The sequence below is a fragment of the Nannobrachium achirus genome, assembly GCF_963921795.1.
Source record: "Nannobrachium achirus genome assembly, chromosome: 11".
In the NCBI taxonomy this organism is placed as follows: Eukaryota; Metazoa; Chordata; class Actinopteri; order Myctophiformes; family Myctophidae; genus Nannobrachium; species Nannobrachium achirus.
The window spans coordinates 29849971-29869992 of record NC_137820.1 but is presented as its reverse complement, the minus strand read 5'-3'; the positions used below and the strand labels follow the sequence as shown (position 1 = coordinate 29869992).

General features: G+C 39.8%; 1 protein-coding gene across 1 annotated transcript in view; it reads left to right on the top strand.

Moving 5' to 3' along the window:
• LOC308294274 (mucin-5B-like) overlaps nucleotides 1-17912 on the top strand; it is a gene marked incomplete at both ends in the record, with an annotated part of 76263 nt that extends 58351 nt beyond the window's left edge. The window contains 16 exons of the mRNA XM_080737001.1: nucleotides 2236-2483; nucleotides 3843-3864; nucleotides 4485-4729; nucleotides 4924-5107; nucleotides 7967-8150; nucleotides 8456-8631; nucleotides 9668-9737; nucleotides 9858-9997; nucleotides 10398-10429; nucleotides 11000-11102; nucleotides 11840-11944; nucleotides 12405-12445; nucleotides 12535-12657; nucleotides 13360-13558; nucleotides 16846-16966; nucleotides 17732-17912. Coding sequence (XP_080593127.1) covers nucleotides 2236-2483; nucleotides 3843-3864; nucleotides 4485-4729; nucleotides 4924-5107; nucleotides 7967-8150; nucleotides 8456-8631; nucleotides 9668-9737; nucleotides 9858-9997; nucleotides 10398-10429; nucleotides 11000-11102; nucleotides 11840-11944; nucleotides 12405-12445; nucleotides 12535-12657; nucleotides 13360-13558; nucleotides 16846-16966; nucleotides 17732-17912 — 2174 coding nt within the window. The remainder of the gene's footprint in view (nucleotides 1-2235; nucleotides 2484-3842; nucleotides 3865-4484; nucleotides 4730-4923; nucleotides 5108-7966; nucleotides 8151-8455; nucleotides 8632-9667; nucleotides 9738-9857; nucleotides 9998-10397; nucleotides 10430-10999; nucleotides 11103-11839; nucleotides 11945-12404; nucleotides 12446-12534; nucleotides 12658-13359; nucleotides 13559-16845; nucleotides 16967-17731) is intronic.
• Between the last annotated feature and the right edge of the window lie 2110 nt (nucleotides 17913-20022).

The following is a 20022-nucleotide window of genomic DNA, read 5'->3' as shown; positions in this document are numbered from 1 at the left end:
TGGTGATGACATTGAAAGCATAAAAGATATAAAGAACTTTGACTTGAGCCTTTGCAGCAAACCTTTAGAAATCGAGTGCCGTGCCAAACAATTCAAAGATAAGTCTTTGGCTCAGTTAGGACAAAAGGTTGAATGTGACCCCACAGTTGGATTGATTTGTAAAGGCCAGGACCAAGGTATACCACCTATGTGCCTTGACTACGAAATACGAGTCAAATGTTACATTGACACATGCAAGCCAACCGCAACTACTGTCGTGAGAACAACCACAGAAAAGCCTGCGATAACAACCACAGAAAAGTCCACGACCATTACAGAATCAACAACGGAAAAGATTACAATCAAAACCACAGAAAAGCCCAGAAAAACCACAGAAAAGCCTACAATAACAACCACCGAAAAGCCTACAATAACAACCACTGAAAAGCCTATAATAACAACCACAGAAAAGCCCACGACCATTACAGAATCAACAACGGAAAGGCTTACAACAACCACGGAATCACCCACAATAAAAACCACAGAAAAGCCTACAACTATCACAACAACAACCAGTCAACCTATAGTCACAGGACCAGAGGCTTCAACAGCCGTTAAACAAACAGGAGAACAGGAGAAAATAACAACCACAGAAAAGACCACGACCACTACAGAAGCAACCACGGAAAAGCCTACAATAACAACCACGGAAAAGCCTACAATAACAACCACTGAAAAGCCTACAATAACAACCACAGAAAAGCCTACAATAAAAACCACAGAAAAGCCTACGACGACTACTACCATTACCCTTACTTCTACAACAGTGCAGCCAACCACATCCTGCCATGTTTTGAAATGGTCTGATTGGACAAGTAACCATTACCCTTCCGATGGTGATGACACTGAAAGCATAAAAGATATAAAGAACTTTGACTTGAGCCTTTGCAGCAAACCTTTAGAAATCGAGTGCCGTGCCAAACAATTCAAAGATAAGTCTTTGGCTCAGTTAGGACAAAAGGTTGAATGTGACCCCACAGTTGGATTGATTTGTAAAGGCCAGGACCAAGGTATACCACCTATGTGCCTTGACTACGAAATACGAGTCAAATGTTACATTGACACATGCAAGCCAACCGCAACTACTGTCCTGAGAACAACCACAGAAAAGCCTGCGATAACAACCACAGAAAGGTCCACGACCATTACAGAATCAACAACGGAAAAGCTTACAATCAAAACCACAGAAAAGCCCAGAACAACCACAGAAAAGCCTACAATAACAACCACCGAAAAGCCTACAATAACAACCACTGAAAAGCCTATAATAACAACAACAGAAAAGCCTACAATAAAAACCACAGAAAAGCCTACGACCACCACTACCATTACCCTTACTTCTACAACAGTGCAGCCAACCACATCCTGCCATGTTTTGAAATGGTCAGATTGGACAAGTAACCATTACCCTTCCGATGGTGATGACACTGAAAGCATAAAAGCTATAAAGAACTTTGACTTGAGCCTTTGTAGCAAACCTTTAGAAATCGAGTGCCGTGCCAAACAATTCAAAGATAAGTCTTTGGCTCAGTTAGGACAAAAGGTTGAATGTGACCCAACAGTTGGATTGATTTGTAAAGGCCAGGACCAAGGTATACCACCTATGTGCTTTGACTACGAAATACGAGTCAAATGTTACATTGACACATGCAAGCCAACCGCAACTACTGTCGTGAGAACAACCACAGAAAAGCCTGCGATAACAACCACAGAAAAGTCCATGACCACTACGAAAGCAACAACAGAAAAGACTACAATAGCAACTACAGGAAAGCCTACAAAAACGTCAACACAAACACCAACAAAGCCCTCAACAACAGTGTGTTACTGCAAATATAATGATCAGCATTTTTCCCCCGGTAAGTTGAACACATTTATTGAATTATTCTTTTTATTTCTTTTCCAGGTCATACAATTGTCTCTTTTTACCTGATAATGCAAATCCAGACACACACTTAACACTTAATTAATAATGACTTAATGACAACCTCATACATTAATTCATTGTGCATTTATCATGGACTCATTCATTCCTAACTCATGGTGAGCCTCAATACGAAGTGTAATAAAGCAGTCGGTGTCTGGTCTAAATGGGTTAAGCATACTTATGTGCATGGTGAAATAGTGTGTGACCCGTATGATATGATGTGGGGTCCGGGATGACCTAAAGGTGATCGTTTTTCCACCGACTCTAAGGTACTTTCCTGTACAACAAGACTGATGGGGAGGGCTGGTGCTTCACGGCGTTCTGCGGCTCCTCCTGTCAGGTGGAGAAGCAGGCCAGGCCATGCCAGCACACCACCACCGTCCCTGTAACCATCACCAGCACCACCACTACGCACCAACCATCCACAGTTAATATAACCATCGTCAGCACCACCACCAAACCCTTACAATCCACCGTTCTCGTCGGAGACTGCATACATCTGGAGCCGCCACGAAAGGTACAGTTCAACGTGGTTGCGTGCAAACCGATGGATAAACTCTGTTCGTTGGAAATGAAGCCCATTTCCGGGTTCTCCTTGAGCCTGCTGTTCCTACTGTATTAATGGCCCAACAGATGTCGCTATAACTTATTTCATCTTTGTGGCGTCAATACATTACGATTTCAATGCATGGGAGTCAATGAGGTTTTGGGGCAAACCTTACACTTGATTGTATTAGTAAACCTTTTCATAAACAATTGATGTTTTCAATATATATATATATATATATATATATATATATATATATATATATATATACACACACACACACACACTGTATACTCATCATGATATACGTTTATTAAATTATGGTCCCATTAATTTTAATATCTCTGAATAATAGGTTTCATTTACGGTCTGTAGAAACCAATGCTGATGATGTTACGCATGGCATACAGTAGATTTAATACAATTCATTCAGAGACACTTCAGCGGAAACAGCTTCAGCTGTGAGCACTATAACCACCTACACGATACACTTAAAAGAGGTTAGGGTTAGGGTGGATCCATCCATCCATCCATCCATATTTTTACTTGGTTAACATAACCTCAGAAGGCTTCATTGGATGTGCAATATAGAAAATAGTGAATTATTTGGGTGAACTACCCCCTTTAAGGTGCAAGAAGAATATAAGCGTGATGTAAATGATACAGATTAGGGTTGGGTAGTTGGGGTGTAATCAGGTATGTTCCCAGAGTTGTCCAATGTCCATTTTATGATACAGATTAGGGTTTGGGAGTTGTTCCCAGTTCCAGTGTCCATTTAAGCAATATTACACAAGAGGGTGTGGGTTATCGTAATTATTGGCATACCTGCGTTTCTGCAGGAAAGAGCTGAAGGCGAGTTCCATAGGCAGCACCAATAATCACTAACACCCTCAAGTGTAATATTGCAATTATACCAGTTACCCTTAAAAAAACATGTCAACTTCATTTAATTGTAATTACGATTTTTTTTATGCCACATTTAGCTACTATGTCCCTGAACTTGAAAACTACTAGCGTAGCCACTAGCATAGTGTTGGGACAGGAAGCCCTGTTTTCGCGACCATCAGAGCTGACATCTTCGTTTGATGAGACCTGTGTGGTAATAATCATTATTGACACAGGTAGAAAGCTATTTCAACCAATCATGTTGCTTCGTCAGAACTACCTGTTGTATAACACATGATATGGTTTGGGAGTTGTTCCCAGTCCATTACATGATGCAGATTAGGGTTTGGGAGTTGTTCCCAGTGTTGGCCATCACTTGATACCGTTTGGGAGTTGGGTATGCTCCCAGTGTTCATTACATGTTTGTGTCTCTCTGCCTAATAGCATGGTGATACCTGGAAGTCCGGTAAATGTAAGACTCATACGTGCGAAAGTGGTAAAGTCATCACAGAATATCATCCCTGTCCGGCCGTGGTAAAACCTGTGTGTGAAAATAATTTCCAACCGGTTAAGGTTTACGACAAGAGTGGATGCTGTTTCCAATATGAATGCAAATGTAAGTTCAAATCGCCTCTAAACTTTCATTCAAACTAAATCTAAATGAGGGGTCAACATGTATTCATTCATTCTTCTCTTTCTCTTCTTTTGAAATATTTTAATATTTCCATTTATGGACATCTCATATGGTCTATGGGGAATGGCCATAGATGGACATATTGTGTCAGTCTCATGTAGTCTATCAATTTGCAAGTGTCTTGGACATACCGGTATATGGAGCATATGATGTGTGACAGACAGACGGACATGAACTTCATACCAAATATAGATCACAATCAGATCACATTAGACTCAGAGCAACAAGTAGAATTATGTGCAGGATGTCATTTGTATATAGATGTTATATATATATGTGTATATTGCCTGAGGTTGCCTGATCAAAATTCAAGACATTGTCTCACTGTTGTCCATCGACAGGCTATATTTGTTTGTAACATGATCCTTTAACGCCACCATTTCATTTCTCAGGCATGTGCTATGGCTGGGGAGATCCTCATTATGTCACGTTTGACGGGCACTACTACAGTTTCCAGGGAAATTGCACCTACGTCTTGGTTAAAGAAATTCTTCCACGTTACAATTTCACCATCCTTATTGACAACGAGAACTGTGATGACGGTGGATTCGTATCTTGTGTACGCGCCTTGACAGTGCGTTACAAAACACACGAGGTGACCCTTCAACAGGAGAGGACCCCAAAGACTGTGAACATGGTAGCTATATTTATTCCATTTCATTTATAATGTTGGTGGCAGCTGAGGGAGCGTAGCGTTATTATGATGTTTTTTCTGGACCAATCACGGAGCTTCTTACAGATAAAAGGAGGCAGACTGCAGGCAGCCCATAAAAGAAGAATATCTGATATTCGATTATTTATCGATTAATTTACAAATCTTGCAAATTCCAGGTCTTCGTCAATGGCAAGCGTAAAACGCCAACCTTTTCCAACGATGACTTTACGATAACGAGCAGTGGAATTGAGATGATTCTGAAGATCCCGGCAATCGCGGCCACTGTGATGTTCAGAGGGTTTCAATTCAGTGTGGATCTGCCCTTTCACCTCTTCCACAACAACACAGAGGGACAATGTGGTGAGATTACCATCTTTACACATATATATATATATATATATATATATATATATATATATATATATATATATATATATATATATATATATATATATATATATATATATATTTTTTTTTTGGGGTGACAGACATAAAGACATTCACATTCACACACATTCACACACATACCACCTGCACATGCCTTTTTTTTCTTTTCTTTTTTCAAATAAGTTGTTTACATCATTTTCTTTCCCATTTCTAGCTTGGTTAGTTTTGCTGGTTGTATATTGTTCTTTGGATAAATTCCAAGTATACAGAGTTTAGCACATAGTGGAACTGTGATTTTAAAGATTCCTGACAAACACACTTCCTGAAGGTCCAATTTCCAAGCATTTAATTTATCTGTTGTTGAATCAACACTATATTCAACTAACAGATTGATATACAGATATGGAACCACTCCCTTCTAGATTTAACGTTTTCTCTAGTGTTGAGAGGGGTGGAATATACATCACATTGTCACATTTTGTTGACATAAAACCTCTTAACTGTAAATGTTTAAAGAAATGTTCATGAGGAATTTGGTACCTCCGATACAACTGTTCAAATGAGAACATAACTCTGTCTTCATAGAGGTCCATTATTTTCTGAATACCTTTAATATGCCACAACTTAAAACCTCCATCGTTTCTTGCCGGAATAAACTGATCATTACCCCAGATAGGAGAACATTGAGATAGTATAGGCATATCACTCATATGTTTATGAGCTGCAAACCAAACTGAAATTGTATTTTTGAGAAACGGGTTTTTTGTATGTTTTATTTTTTATTGTTTTAACATCTGAAGAATATATATAAATGTAATGGTAGGTTTGAAATAGATGCTTGTTCGATGCTTACCCACACTGGGGGTGAAATAGTGTTAAAGTAGTATGATGCAGATGTTAGTTGGGCTGCCATATAATACCATCAGTTGGAGTCCCCCTCTTTCATAGGGCAAATATAACAAATTAAGACGTAGTATGGCTTTCTTACCATTCCAGATAAATCTGCTAAATACTGTAGATAGGTTGTCAAAAAAGGTGTTTGGGAGTGGCATCGGGATTGTTTGGAAATTGTATAAAAATTTGGGCAAGATGGACATTTCTATTATATTTATTCTTCCAATCATCGATATGGGCAAATTGGACCATCGGTCTAATGTTTCAATTGTTTTGTCTACCAAGGGATTATAATTTGCTGGAACTATTTCCCCTATATACACATGTGGTGAGATGACCATCTGATGGGAATTAGAAAGGCTGTCATGAAATCAGTTATCGTGTTTCAATTGTGAAAGTGTGAAAGTGTAAAAAGTCATTTTAATATTACGTTGTTGTCGAGTGGAAACTTTGTATGTCCGATCATTTAAAAAATTGATTTAAATGATTAAACGCCCCGCGAGGCGCTGTGTGCGTTTGTGTGCTTGTAGATTAGCTATTTTCACTCGTTTTGTGCGACAGTCTTGTATGATGAATCAGGGCTTTACTTTACGAAAAAGAAAAAAAACATACACATTTGAAACATGGAGATACAAGGTTTCTGCCCGACAGTGACGATTAGTAACATTATAGCACCGAGTCTGATGTCAGTTACATATCTACCTGTTCTTTTGTGTTTTTTCTTCTCCCCAATCTGAATTCCCATATGGACCGTTTTCATATTGTATAGAAGAACTGTGTTCCAAAATTAAACAAATGATCCCGGCGGTTTGATCCATATGGATATGAAAACTCAACTGACAGCGAGAAAACATAATGTTAATGCCGCCGAATTAGTAAAACTTCTGCCAGAAATAGACTGTATCAAATATATGAGTGACATACTATCATAAACGATACAGAGCCACCTCCCCGAGCATATCGAGAGATTACTTCCGGGAACCTAGGTGATGAACGAGTAAGGTCAGGACTTTGCCACTCTATTAATGTTGTTAAATATTTCCCTTCAAAAAGGGGTCTGTGACAACAACAAGAAGAATGACTGCAGGTTACCCAATGGAAAGATCCACCCCTCCTGTCCTAAGATGGCACATGAGTGGCACGTAGAGGACGTAAACAAGACACAATGCATAATAATAATTTGCTGGAACTATTTCCCCTATATACACATGTGGTGAGATGACCATCTGATGGGAATTAGAAAGGCTGTCATGAAATCAGTTATCGTGTTTCAATTGTGAAAGTGTGAAAGTGTAAAAAGTCATTTTAATATTACGTTGTTGTCGAGTGGAAACTTTGTATGTCCGATCATTTAAAAAATTGATTTAAATGATTAAACGCCCCGCGAGGCGCTGTGTGCGTTTGTGTGCTTGTAGATTAGCTATTTTCACTCGTTTTGTGCGACAGTCTTGTATGATGAAGCAGGGCTTTACTTTACGAAAAAGAAAAAAAACATACACATTTGAAACATGGAGATACAAGGTTTCTGCCCGACAGTGACGATTAGTAACATTATAGCACCGAGTCTGATGTCAGTTACATATCTACCTGTTCTTTTGTGTTTTTTCTTCTCCCCATTCTGAATTCCCATATGGACCGTTTTCACATTGTATAGAAGAACTGTGTTCCAAAATTAAACAAATGATCCCGGCGGTTTGATCCATATGGATATGAAAACTCAACCGACAGCGAGAAAACATAATGTTAATGCCGCCGAATTAGTAAAACTTCCGCCAGAAATAGACTGTATCAAATATATGAGTGACATACAATCATAAACGATACAGAGCCACCTCCCCGACCATATCGAGAGATTACTTCCGGGAACCTAGGTGATGAACGAGTAAGGTCAGGACTTTGCCACTCTATTAATGTTGTTAAATATTTCCCTTCAAAAAGGGGTCTGTGACAACAACAAGAAGAATGACTGCAGGTTACCCAATGGAAAGATCCACCCCTCCTGTCCTAAGATGGCACATGAGTGGCACGTAGAGGACGTAAACAAGACACAATGCATACCTCCCACAGAACCTCCCACACCAACGACCTGTAGTGCGGATCTGTGTGAAATCATTACCAGCAGGTAAGCAACAGCTGTAACAAAACAACGTCAACAAAAGCAACCTGTGGGTCGGGACCCCCAGGGGCATCCCCACGGTTATCTGTGGAACCGAGACAAAATCCCCACTGGGACCCAATAAGGTTATATTGTGGGATCTCCAGTTCAAATAGAATTATTTTTGGGGGTCCCCAGTTAAAATATGATTACTATTTTATTTATTTATTTATTTTGGGGGCCTGAAAAGGACCACTGTACAAAAGAGGCCAACATAATGTTGCATTAGAACTTTGATGGACGACACTGTGCTCATCTCTCCACGTTGACAGTGTGTTTGAGAAATGCCACAAAGTGATCCCGCCGCAGCCGTTCTACGAGGCCTGCAAGTTCGACGTGTGCAGCACCAACAAGTTGAAGGGGTGCTCCAGTCTGGCGATGTACGCTCGCAGGTGTGCTGAGGCTTTCATCTGCGTAGACTGGAGAGTGTCCACCAATGGAAAATGTGGTATGAAACGACTAAAACATGGACTAAAGCTGTGGCGAAAAATGTTCGTCGTCTATCTTTTTTCACTGACGGAAACGAAACAATGACTAAATAAAAACTAAGCTATGACGACTAAAACTAAGCCTAAACATATTGACAATTTTGTCAAGACTAAAATTTTAGGGAGGGACTAGTCTTGCGTAGCCAGTCAACTATACCACAACCCTAACTCTAACTGATTGCTATATAGAGTCTGCAACTACAACTCCCAAACGGCGAGTAACGAAAGTAGTCACTGCTGCACTTGGAAACATAACAGAAGCACACTAGCACAGACAGAGTCATTCGAGTGGCATATTCTTGTTATGTGTGTATAGTCCGAAAACATCCATTTGTTCATGGAAGTAACACCAACAACACCAGAGAAAGATGAAATAACACCCCAAACAATATTGAAAAAAGACATAACGCTTCCAGTAGGATTTGTTACAGCTACTGCACCAAGGGTGCGTCACATCCTACTCATGATCGGACTTCCGTTGCTCCGACGGAGCATTTGCTAATTGTCAGAGTCAACAGTCTGGCCACGCGAGACTAGGGAGGGACTAGTGGAGAAGAGATGCAGTAGAACTAAAAGACAAGTCTTTTTATATTATCTCTTATCTTGGTTGCACTCTGAAAATAGCAGATCTACAAGCTCATAATGCGTTGCAGAGCGACATGTTATGAGTTTGTAGATCATCTATTTTCAGCAAGCAACAAGTGTAAAACCAGGCATTGCGACGCCATCAAGGCCTTCCAAAATGCATTTTTGTCGTCAAAATCAACTGTAGATTTAGTTGACTAAAATCTTATATTTAGTCGACAAACATTTGACTAAAACTAAAACATTTCAGATGACTAAAATATGACAAAAACGAAAAGATTTTTTTTTTCAAAATTAACACTTGAAACGTATGTAATCATGGTTAGTTGATTTCATGCTGGTCATTAAATTGTGTTCGCTTACGAGATTATAATTCAGATTGTTTCTTTTTTATGTCCCCTCTTTTTGCAGAATATAAATGTCCAGAGCGCCAGGTTTACAAGGCCTGCGGTCCCGTTATTTCACCAACATGTAACGCAAGGTAATGATGGACTTTTTGCTCATTTAAGGAGTCAAATGTCTGCTCGTAGTTACTACACTTTGGCTTTGCAGGGCATTATGCATTTCTTGGACTGTAATGCATTTATTTCTTAACATTCAGATACAACGAGAAGTTTGTGAAACCGTGTGTGGACGGACAGCAGGAGCAGAGTGCCGTCTGTGACGGTTTCGTGGAGGGATGTTTCTGTCCTGAGGGGAAGATACGGTTCAGCTCCAACTCTGACTCCTGCGTCTCTACCTGTGAGAGAACATGGCGTCATTAATTTACAAAATTTGAATCCTTCTAAGGTTTAAAAAAAAGTTTCTATCATCAGTGGTACTGTATATCAACGTTTTAATGTCACGGACCCCTATAATTATGTATTTGACTGCAGACCCCCATCTCATACAAAAAAACTAAATATATAAAATAAATAATATAAATCATTATATATATATATATATATATATATATATATATATATATATACATACAGTATATATATTTATGAATTGTTTGGCTGATGCATGATAGCAAGAATAACACCTATGCATTGTGCCAACACTGTTTTCATCACGGTGACTTGCATATTAGCAGTTAAAGACATTTTAAACTCAAGTTAATCACCTGTTTCTCTTTCATATTTTTCCTCTGTTTAAGGTTGCACCGGACCTGATGGCAAACCTAAAGAGGTACAGTATTCAGCTTACCAAGCCTACTTACGCCCATGGTGTCTGCCATGGTACTATTACAATATAATAACCATAAACAAAGCGTACTTCACTTCATAGTATGTCATGGTACTATCACAGTACATCACTAACCATAACCAAGTCTACTTCACAATAGTGTCTATCATGGTACTATCACAGTACATTACTAACCAAGCCTCCTCAGATGACCCTAACCTGGAGATTTTAATTTCCGGGAGGGAGGTCCTGATGGGCAGCTACATGTCCACCACCACTTGAAGCGAAAAAGGGTTATAACTGGTCTAAAAGTTTACGTTTTTCATGAAGTCACAAAGAGAGAAGACAGACTATTCATGGTTTATGTGTGTGTTGTGTGTGTGTGTGTGTGTGTGTGTGTGTGTGTGTGTGTGTGTGTGCGTGTGTGCGTGTATGTGTGTGTGTGTGTGTGCGTGCGTGCGTGCGTGCGTGCGTGCGTGTGCGCGCGTGTGTGTGTGTGTGTGACAGTACGGTGATAAGTGGACCACAGACTGTAAGCGGTGCACATGTGATCGGGAGACCATGGGTGTTCAGTGTGAGCCGGTCAAGTGTTCCACACCAGACCCCGTCAGCTGTGTGAAGGAGGGCCATGTGCTGGTCAACTACACCAAGGACTGCTGTGTTGACTACAGATGTGGTGGGTGATGTGAGCTACCATTATCACTGCTATTCACTGCTATATATTTTTTATTCGTCTGGTTTCCAGGCTAAGGTAATATGTCCAGTGTCACCCTGGACAAACAGACCCATTTATAACAAATGAGCTGAGGAATTGATGAAATGTATTAATCAGAATCAGTCTTATTGTTAAGTCAAGACACAGTTGGGTGCGCCTCTCTGCTTAGGTGCACAATGTAATGCAATTCGGAGAGCCTCTGTTTATCAGTGCTAGGAAGACCATAGGCCCTACAATCCCCTGTGAAACTCCACATGTGGGATATTCCCAGTCAGAGAGATGTCCCTGGTAGTGCACTTTTTGCTCCCGATCTTTGCTTTTTGCTGCAAATCCATGGAATCAGACCCGGCCTCACTCCTAGATCAAGGAGACAATAGACTGCCACTGTGTGGTCTACGGCATCGAAGGCCTTGGCAAAGTCAGTTGTAATTACTGAGCCTGAAATATCACTGGTCCTATAAGCCCATTAACCCTGCAAGGCCAACAAATATTCACTTAAAAAATATATACAGGCAAAGATTTGCACCCATTTTTATGAATTTTCAAAAATAGCAGATCTACAAGCTCGCAGCACGGCACCCGGTGCCGCGCTGTGAGCTTGTAGATCTGCTATTTTTCAATACATAACGTATAAAATAATTCCAGGTCTTAATAGGTTAAAGTAAAGTAAAATATACTGACCGTCCCTTTACCGACAGAATGTGACGTAACAACCTGTCCACCAATCAAGAAGTGTGAACTGGGATTTGAATTAATGGTGGACCAACCGACCAACGGCAACTGCTGCCCCACCTACACCTGCGGTAAGATCTGCCTCTCCTTCATCGATCTTATTATCGATAGAACCTTTGCTTTTGCAGCGCATTGAAATGAACCCCCCCAATACTCTCAGAGAGAGGCCCCCGCCCTCCAAACCTTCAAAATCCACGTCTTCAATATGGCAAAGGTATTTTTTCCACAGGTTTCTTTCCCTGTTTTGCCTTTCTTTTTTTCATGGAGAATGGAGCGTATTTTGCAGAAACCCGCAAATGGCAAGAAACCAATCCATTTCCATTGAAAAGCAGAATCCACCTTCATAGGTAGATTTAAACTTTGAAGTCAGAGAATGTCACGAAAATAGCAAAAATAGCTGATCAAAAATGGACATCTACTGTCTTGCCAATAGCAGGACGTGTGAAGTTTTTAAATGGTACATCTGCATATACATTTTAGATATTATTATTATTACACTTAATCAAAACAGATTCAACTTTTTTTCACCAGTATCCAAAGGTTTCTGTGTCTTCAACAACACTGAATACAAGGTAAGGGAGCCTGATGAGCCGTGATACACTTGTTTCAATCAAAAAGCTGTCAGACACATAGAATGACATTAATGCACGTTGTTTCACAGCCCGGCGTGCAGGTTCCCAACGACCAGTGTGAACAGTGTACCTGTGGTCAGACCCAGGACCCAAAGGACAAGCTGAACATCGTCCAGTGTGTCCCCAAACCGTGTGACACACACTGTCCCAAGGTCAGTCCTCCCTAAACCATGTGATGCACAGTCGCAGACTGTCACCTGGTCATTCCCCAAATAAACCATGTTTTGACGTACGAAAATCCAACGCCCACACCAACAATGACGTATTTTGCGTGTTTTCAGTTTTTATGCTAGATGGCGTTCGTCACCATGAGGGACAAACAGGAAATCACGTGATCGCAAAGAAAGCTCACAACGCGTCATTGTGAGCTTGTAGATCTTCTAATTTTTGGCAAATGTTCCTCTCCAGGATAATGGATGTTGGGGATATTTTGATTATCGCGATAATATCGTAAATCACGATTTATTTGGTCACAATAATCTTGACATGACATTTTCATATCGTTCTATCCCTAATACTGATGATCGTGTTACCTCACAAAGGGCTACTGTATGTGTATGAAAATGAATGAATACATGATGATGGTGTTTCTTCGTAAAGGGCTACGTGTATGAAAACATGACTGGAAGCTGCTGTGGGAAGTGTATTCAGACCAGCTGTGTTGTGGTGCTGCCAGACGGAAACACTCACGTTATTGAGGTGGGTTTAAATACATCATTCATACACATTCAATAGTACACATTTAATCCATTAAGACGTGGAATTATTTTATGCCATTGAAAAATAGCATATATACAAGCTAGATACAAGAGGAACAATGTGGATTCCGTCCTGGTCGTGGAACAACTGTCCAGCTCTTTACTCAGGCAGGGATCCTGGAGAGGGCCTGGGAGTATGCATATGCGGTCTACATGTGGTTTGTAGATTTGGAGAAGGCATATGACCGGGTTCCCTGGGAGGTTCTGTGGGAGGTGTTGCGGGAATATGGAGTGAGGGGGACCTTGTTGAGGGCTGTCCAATCTCTGTATGCCCAGAGCTGTGTCCGCGTGCTTGGTAATTAGTCCGGTTATTTTCCGGTGGGGGTTGACCTCCGCCAGGGCTGCGCCTTGTCACCTATCCTGTTTGTGATTTTCATGGACAGGATCTCGATGCGAAGTGGTGGTGGAGAAGGTATAAGTGTGCAAATCTTTGAATATATAATTTTCACATTGTGTGTATTTCTACATTATGTAGAATTATATTAGGTTTTTCTATTGCTTAAACTGTATTACTTTGGAGATATTTTAGGTATTTGCGGTGTGTCATGGATGTCCTTTTTGTTGTTTGTTTTGTAGTTTATGTTTAGTAAAGGTTGTGTAATTTTATTTCTGCAAATTCTCACTTGATTTTTTTTTTTACTGGTTAAATAAAGGTAAAATAAAATAAATATATTGTTGCTGGAAATGTCCAAAACCATTCATTTTGTATATCATTTTAAAAATGATTTCAAATAGGGAAAATAGCTGATCTACAAGCACACAACGCCTCATGGCGCGAGGCGTAGTGTGCTTGTAGATCAGCTATTTTCACTCGTTTTGTGTGACAGTCTTGTATGATGAAGCAGGGCTTTACTTTACGAAAAAACATGCACATTTGAAACTTGGGAGATACAAGGTTTCTGCAGTGACGATATATATTTAAAAATACACATTCAATGGTACACATTTTAACACACAATAAATGGGGACTGCCCATTAGTCCGAATTTAGTTAGGGTTACTGAGGTTAGGGTTAGGGTTAGAGTTAGAGTTAGTCATATTAACACATTCGGACTAATGAACCTTCGGACCAATGCCATGGCACCCAATAAATACACATCTGATGGTACACATTTCCAAAGAGCTTAAAGTCATATTATTTGTATCCTTTTCACGTCTAACCAATCAACTGCTTCTGTTTCTGTTTCCGACAGCCTTCACACACCTGGTCTCCACCAGACGATAAATGTACAAAGTATGAATGCATCGTTGATAACTTTATGGTGGTCAAAAAACAAGTGCAGTGTCCTGAATTTGATCCACATAACTGCATCACTGTGAGTGTATACATCTTTAACGGAATGACTCTGTGTTATTGGTTTGATAGCTTGGCTAGAGTTCGTCTTTTGAATAAAACTGTCATTTACTTTTAGTCTAGTATTAGTCGACTAAATCTACAGTTGATTTTGTTGACAAAAATGTATTTTGGCGGTGCCTTGATGGCTTCGTAATTAATGGCACACTTGGTTGCATGCTGAAAATAGCCGATCTACAAGCTCACAAAGCACCGTGTTGTGAGCTTGTAGAATGGCTATTTTCAGAGTGCAACATCCAAGCGCAATCCATACATAAAATGCTCTACTGGATATCATCTCCCTCCCTAACATTTTAGTCTAGTTTTTATTTGTTGACGAAATTGGCAGTTATATTTAATCTCAGTTTTAGTCATCATGGCTTAGTTTTTATTTAATTTTTATTCCATTTTCGTCAGTGAAAAGGATAGTCGACAAACATCTAAGTAACATCATTGATCCTTTTAAGTACAGAATGCATATTAAACATTCTTAATAGTCGTGTGTGTGTGTGTGTGTGTGTACAGTATGTCTTTATATCTGACAATGTCAAAATTAATGTCCACATTACAGGGAACTGAAAGAATGGATGCAAGCGGCTGTTGTAAGACTTGTGAGTAATATTTACAGTTCTACCACATTTTGTGTTGCATTTCTTTCTTTCTTTGTTTACTGAGCTTCAGAATGTTGAGTTTGCTACCACACCTAAAACAAGCGCACTCTGCTGTAGGCCTATTATACGCATAGTATGAAGGGGTAAGATACCGGTAGATCCAGATCAATCTACAGCAGTGGTTCCCAAACCTTTCAGGTCGGAAGTCGGGACCCGAAAGAGTGATTCGACATTTGTCCTGGACCCAAAATAGTGAAAATAGCAGATCTACAATCGCACAATGCGTTGCTTCGTACCGCGTTGTGAGCTTGTAGATCAGCTATTTTCACAACTCCTTAAACATTTGTTTTCAAATTTATATAATTTCTTAGATTTTTCTTTTATTTCTTCATGAAATTACTGGGGGAAAAAAATCATTGCCTTTGTTTTTCATCCATGTTTTTGGGAATATTTTGAAATCATAATAATAATAATAATAATAAACAAAATATTGGAAACTAAAAAAATTATGGACCCATAAAGATGTGTCCGTGACCCCAAAATGGGTCCCGACCCACTGTTTGGGAAACAGTGATCTACAGTATGATGAATTTATAGTGTCAAATAAGTTGCTCACCTTACTCTATAAACTCTAGGTCAAAAAAGTTTTTCAAAGTACAGCTTAACTCCTGAGTGGGTGGACTGCAGACTTGCAAATGACTAACGCGTATTGACCTAAAAGGTCTCTATCAGGGGTATTATTTTTTAGGTCTATCTTATATCTACAGTAAATCATTCTCTATCCACGGATTGGCAAAGCAGGTAACAACAACGTCATAGATCTATTGAAATAGTCCTAATCATTGAATGGCCATCATTCATGAAAGAGAACTTCAATGGGTGACTCAGTTGCTGGGTAGATCCCACGTTAACTTGACAAAATGACTCTCATGAAATCCTTTTAATTAAGTATTTTAAAACATATTTGTCGGTTGGAAGCCTATTCTGTTTTAGTTGTTGGAAGGACATGAAAAGTAAACAAAGTTACTTATTTGAACTTTCTATCTAGATAGATAAGTAACATTGTTTACTTTTCATTTCCCCCCTGGTCATGATGGTAGCACATACATGGCATGGGCCACTTAATGTGGCCCGCAGGTTAATATCGGAATACTTATATAGTCTATTATTGATCATGGTACTCTTCAGGATTCCAATTCAAAAATCGCAAAAAAATATTCAGGAATTCAAAAATAGCAAAAATACAAGCTCAATCTACAAGCTCAAAACGCATCGCACTGCGACACGTTTTGAGCTTGTAGATTGTCAATCTTTTGCTACTTTTGTGTGGCATAGAATGACGAAGTAGGCCATTCATTTATGAAAAAAGTTAAAATACGGAAGTAACAGGTTTCTGCCCGACAGTATGTGCAATTTGGCCCTCTGAAGTGAGTGTGGAAATGTAGTGGCCCTGTCCATCATCAAAGTTGCTGAAATCGTAAAGCTCTAGTCTAGATAGCACTACCAACTGTGCCACCGTGCCCCCCAAGCCGGAAACCTTTAACTACAACAAGGCCACTTTTTGTTTGAAGGTAAAATAGGAAATATGTCCCATGTTATGATGGCCTTCATGTGACCTACTGTGTGTCGTGGTTCCCAGGTACCCCTCGCTACGGCTGTGAGATCCAGAAGAACAACACCTTTCTCCAGCTGGACGGCTGCAGGTCCACCCAGCCGGTGGAGCTCACCGCCTGTCACGGATCCTGTGAAACGTCCTCAAAGTGAGATTCATTTGCAACAGGGGTTTTCAACAGGGGGTCCGGAATCTTTGTGTAATAGCTTTCTCTTTTTTCCCCATTTTTTTCCCCCATTAACCACTTGAACTCTAGCATCCCTATTCTGAGGAGAACTTTAGAGCTAGATCTGCAAAAATAGCAGATCTAGCCTTCAAGCGAATCTCAACACCTCGCACTGTGAGACTTTGTGCTGCATTGTGAGCTTTGCTTGTAGATCTGCTATTTTTGGCTCAAGTTATCCTCATAATAGGGATGCTGTTGATTAATTTATTTATGAATTAATTTTCTCCATTGACTTGAATGGGAAAATGATAAAATTAAACTATTCTCAAATATGGACATGACTGACATCATAGAACGCAAGACTGACACAGAGATATCCATATATGGGCATGAAAGGGACAAATGGATTAAAGCCGGAATGCATTTCCCAACGGATTCCTTGTGACTCGCGTTAGGAGGTTTAGTCAGAAGCGCTTTTTAATAATTTTCATTGGTTCAATATTATCAAAACTCACACAGAGACGTAAAGGATGTTAAATAGCACTGATTTATTAAAGAAAAAGGAAAATAAAGTTGAAAAACAGAGATAGCTGGTTTCTGCCACTCTGCCAGACAGCGACGATATAATAATGTTGCAGTTGACAGGAAGACAGCTAGACATGCCCTGTCAGTATACAGTTCAGGGCGGGCAGAGTGAACGGAAGGTGTTGTTGTTTGTTGAATATCATACCCTGTCTCTATCTCAAGGTTCTCTACCAAACACAACGGCATCATGCACTCCTGTTCCTGCTGCCAAGAACTGTCCACCAGCCAGAAAGAAGTGGAGATGATCTGCCCGGGCGGTCAGAAGAAGAAACACTCCTACGTTCACATCGACCAGTGTGGCTGTAATCCCATTAAGTGTGTGGACAAAGTAAAACGTGTTTGAAAGGTCAACATTAAACGTTAACTTGAAGTTAAATTGCTTCATAGACATATCATGTATCATTAAGCTAGTAGGTATGGTATGCATGAAAAGGTCTGCACAACGCGGCATATTTAGAAAATGTACCGAATGTTCAGACCAAGCCCTTCTTCTTCTTCTTCGCATTGGGGGGGTCATTTGGTAATTTTTGCACTTTTTGGCAGCGGCGCCAGGGGGTCCCTGGGGGTCCCTGGAGCTCCGGGGGTCCCTGGAGGGGTGGAGGTTGTGGATTGGCAGGCAAGAAGTGTGTATGCAAAGTTTGGCATGGATAGGGGCAACGGTGGCGGAGATATGAATAGGGCAAAAGTATGACGGTGGAGGTTTTGATTAACTGCGACCTGGCGGTCGCAACTAACCTCAGCGTGCTTCTAATCTAGTAATCTACGCTGTCTGACGAGCACTCCGATGAAGGGCGTGGCCTAAAACCTCTGTGCATATTTGTAAATATTGAGATGAGAAGTCATGCTTTTTGATCAGTGGTGGAAAAAAAGTATACTCGCATTTTTACTTAAAGGAGTAGTTCACCACTTTTCAACCTGTCTTCATATAATAGGTCCTCACTAATGTTCATGATAAAATATCACAATTTTTTTCTACTCGGTCCAAGTCTCATAGGAGAGCTGTGGGAAGTTCTGAATCCATCGTCTTGTGACATCATCCTTTTCCCCCCAAAAAAATGTAATCAATATTTTTGAAAAAAATATTTAGATTTGTATTATCGCGAGAACAATGGCTTCCACTTTAAAATTGCAACTTTTCAGGAATAGAAAGCCTGCAGTTTCTATAAGCTGGATTGGCAATCGATGAGGTCACAAGACGATGGGTTTCTGACCTGCCCACAGCCCTCCTCAACACAAAAAAAAGGGGGAAAAAAAGCTATTTTTGAGTGAGGACCAATTATATGAACATAGGTTGAAAAGTGGTGGAGTGCCCCTTTAAGTATCAATACTGCAATGTAGAAACACTCAAGTAAAAGTAACAGTATTAACAAATTACTTGAGTAAAAGTACAAAAGTATTGGCATCAAAATGTAATTAAAGTACCAAAAGTAAAAGTACTCATTATGCAGAATGTCCCATTTCAAGTTTTCAAATGAATAAAAATAATTTGAAAATAGCAGATCTACAAGCTCACAATGCGTCACATCGCGACACATTGTGAGCTTATAGATTGGCTATTTTCTAATTGCTGAAATGTATGGGGCTGAAGTGGGTAATGTATGTTTTGCCATAATAATCCAAAGCTACGACTAGTAACTCAAGTTTTCAAATAAATGTAAAGTACAATATTTGGATTTGAGATGTAGTGGAGTAGGAGTAAAAATATTGACAATTGGAAATACTCCAGTAAAGTAAAAGTACCTCAAAATTGTACTTAAGTACAGCAGTGTTTCTCAACCTTTTTTCTGCATGGGCACACTTTTCATGTCCCAAGAATCCATGGGCACACCAACATAATACCGGATTGTAAATATCGTCACTGTCTGGAAGAAACCTTGTATCTCCAAGTTTCAAATTTGTATATTTCTTTGTATATTTGCAAAGTAAAGCCCTGCTTCATCTTACAAGGCTGTCGCACAACAGTAGAGAAAACATCCGATCTACAAGCACACAACGCCTCGCACTGCGAGGCGTTGTGTGCTTGTAGATCGGCTTGTAGTTTAAATCATTTTTTAAATGATAAATACAATACTGGCTTTCAAGCAGTTTCAAGGGGCACACTTGACCCTTCTCAGGGGCACACCAAAGGTCCCCAGGCACAGTGGTTGAGAAACACTGAAGTACAGTACTTGAGTAATTGTACTGTACTTAATTAATTTACACCACACTTTTTCATGCACACATGGAACATTATTGTAGTTGTTGCACTTATAGGGAGACTTGTTTTAATTGTGTTCATGCAGACGCCACACATCAGGATCATAGAAACATGTTTTTGATTGTTCTGTTTGGGAGGGGTTAAACAAATGTTCTGTTTTGTTGATTTAAGATGTTCAGATAGATCTATGTTCTTGAACAAATAATACACAGCAATAAGAAAATACAACTTATGAAAGGGTTTCCATTTTCCAGTT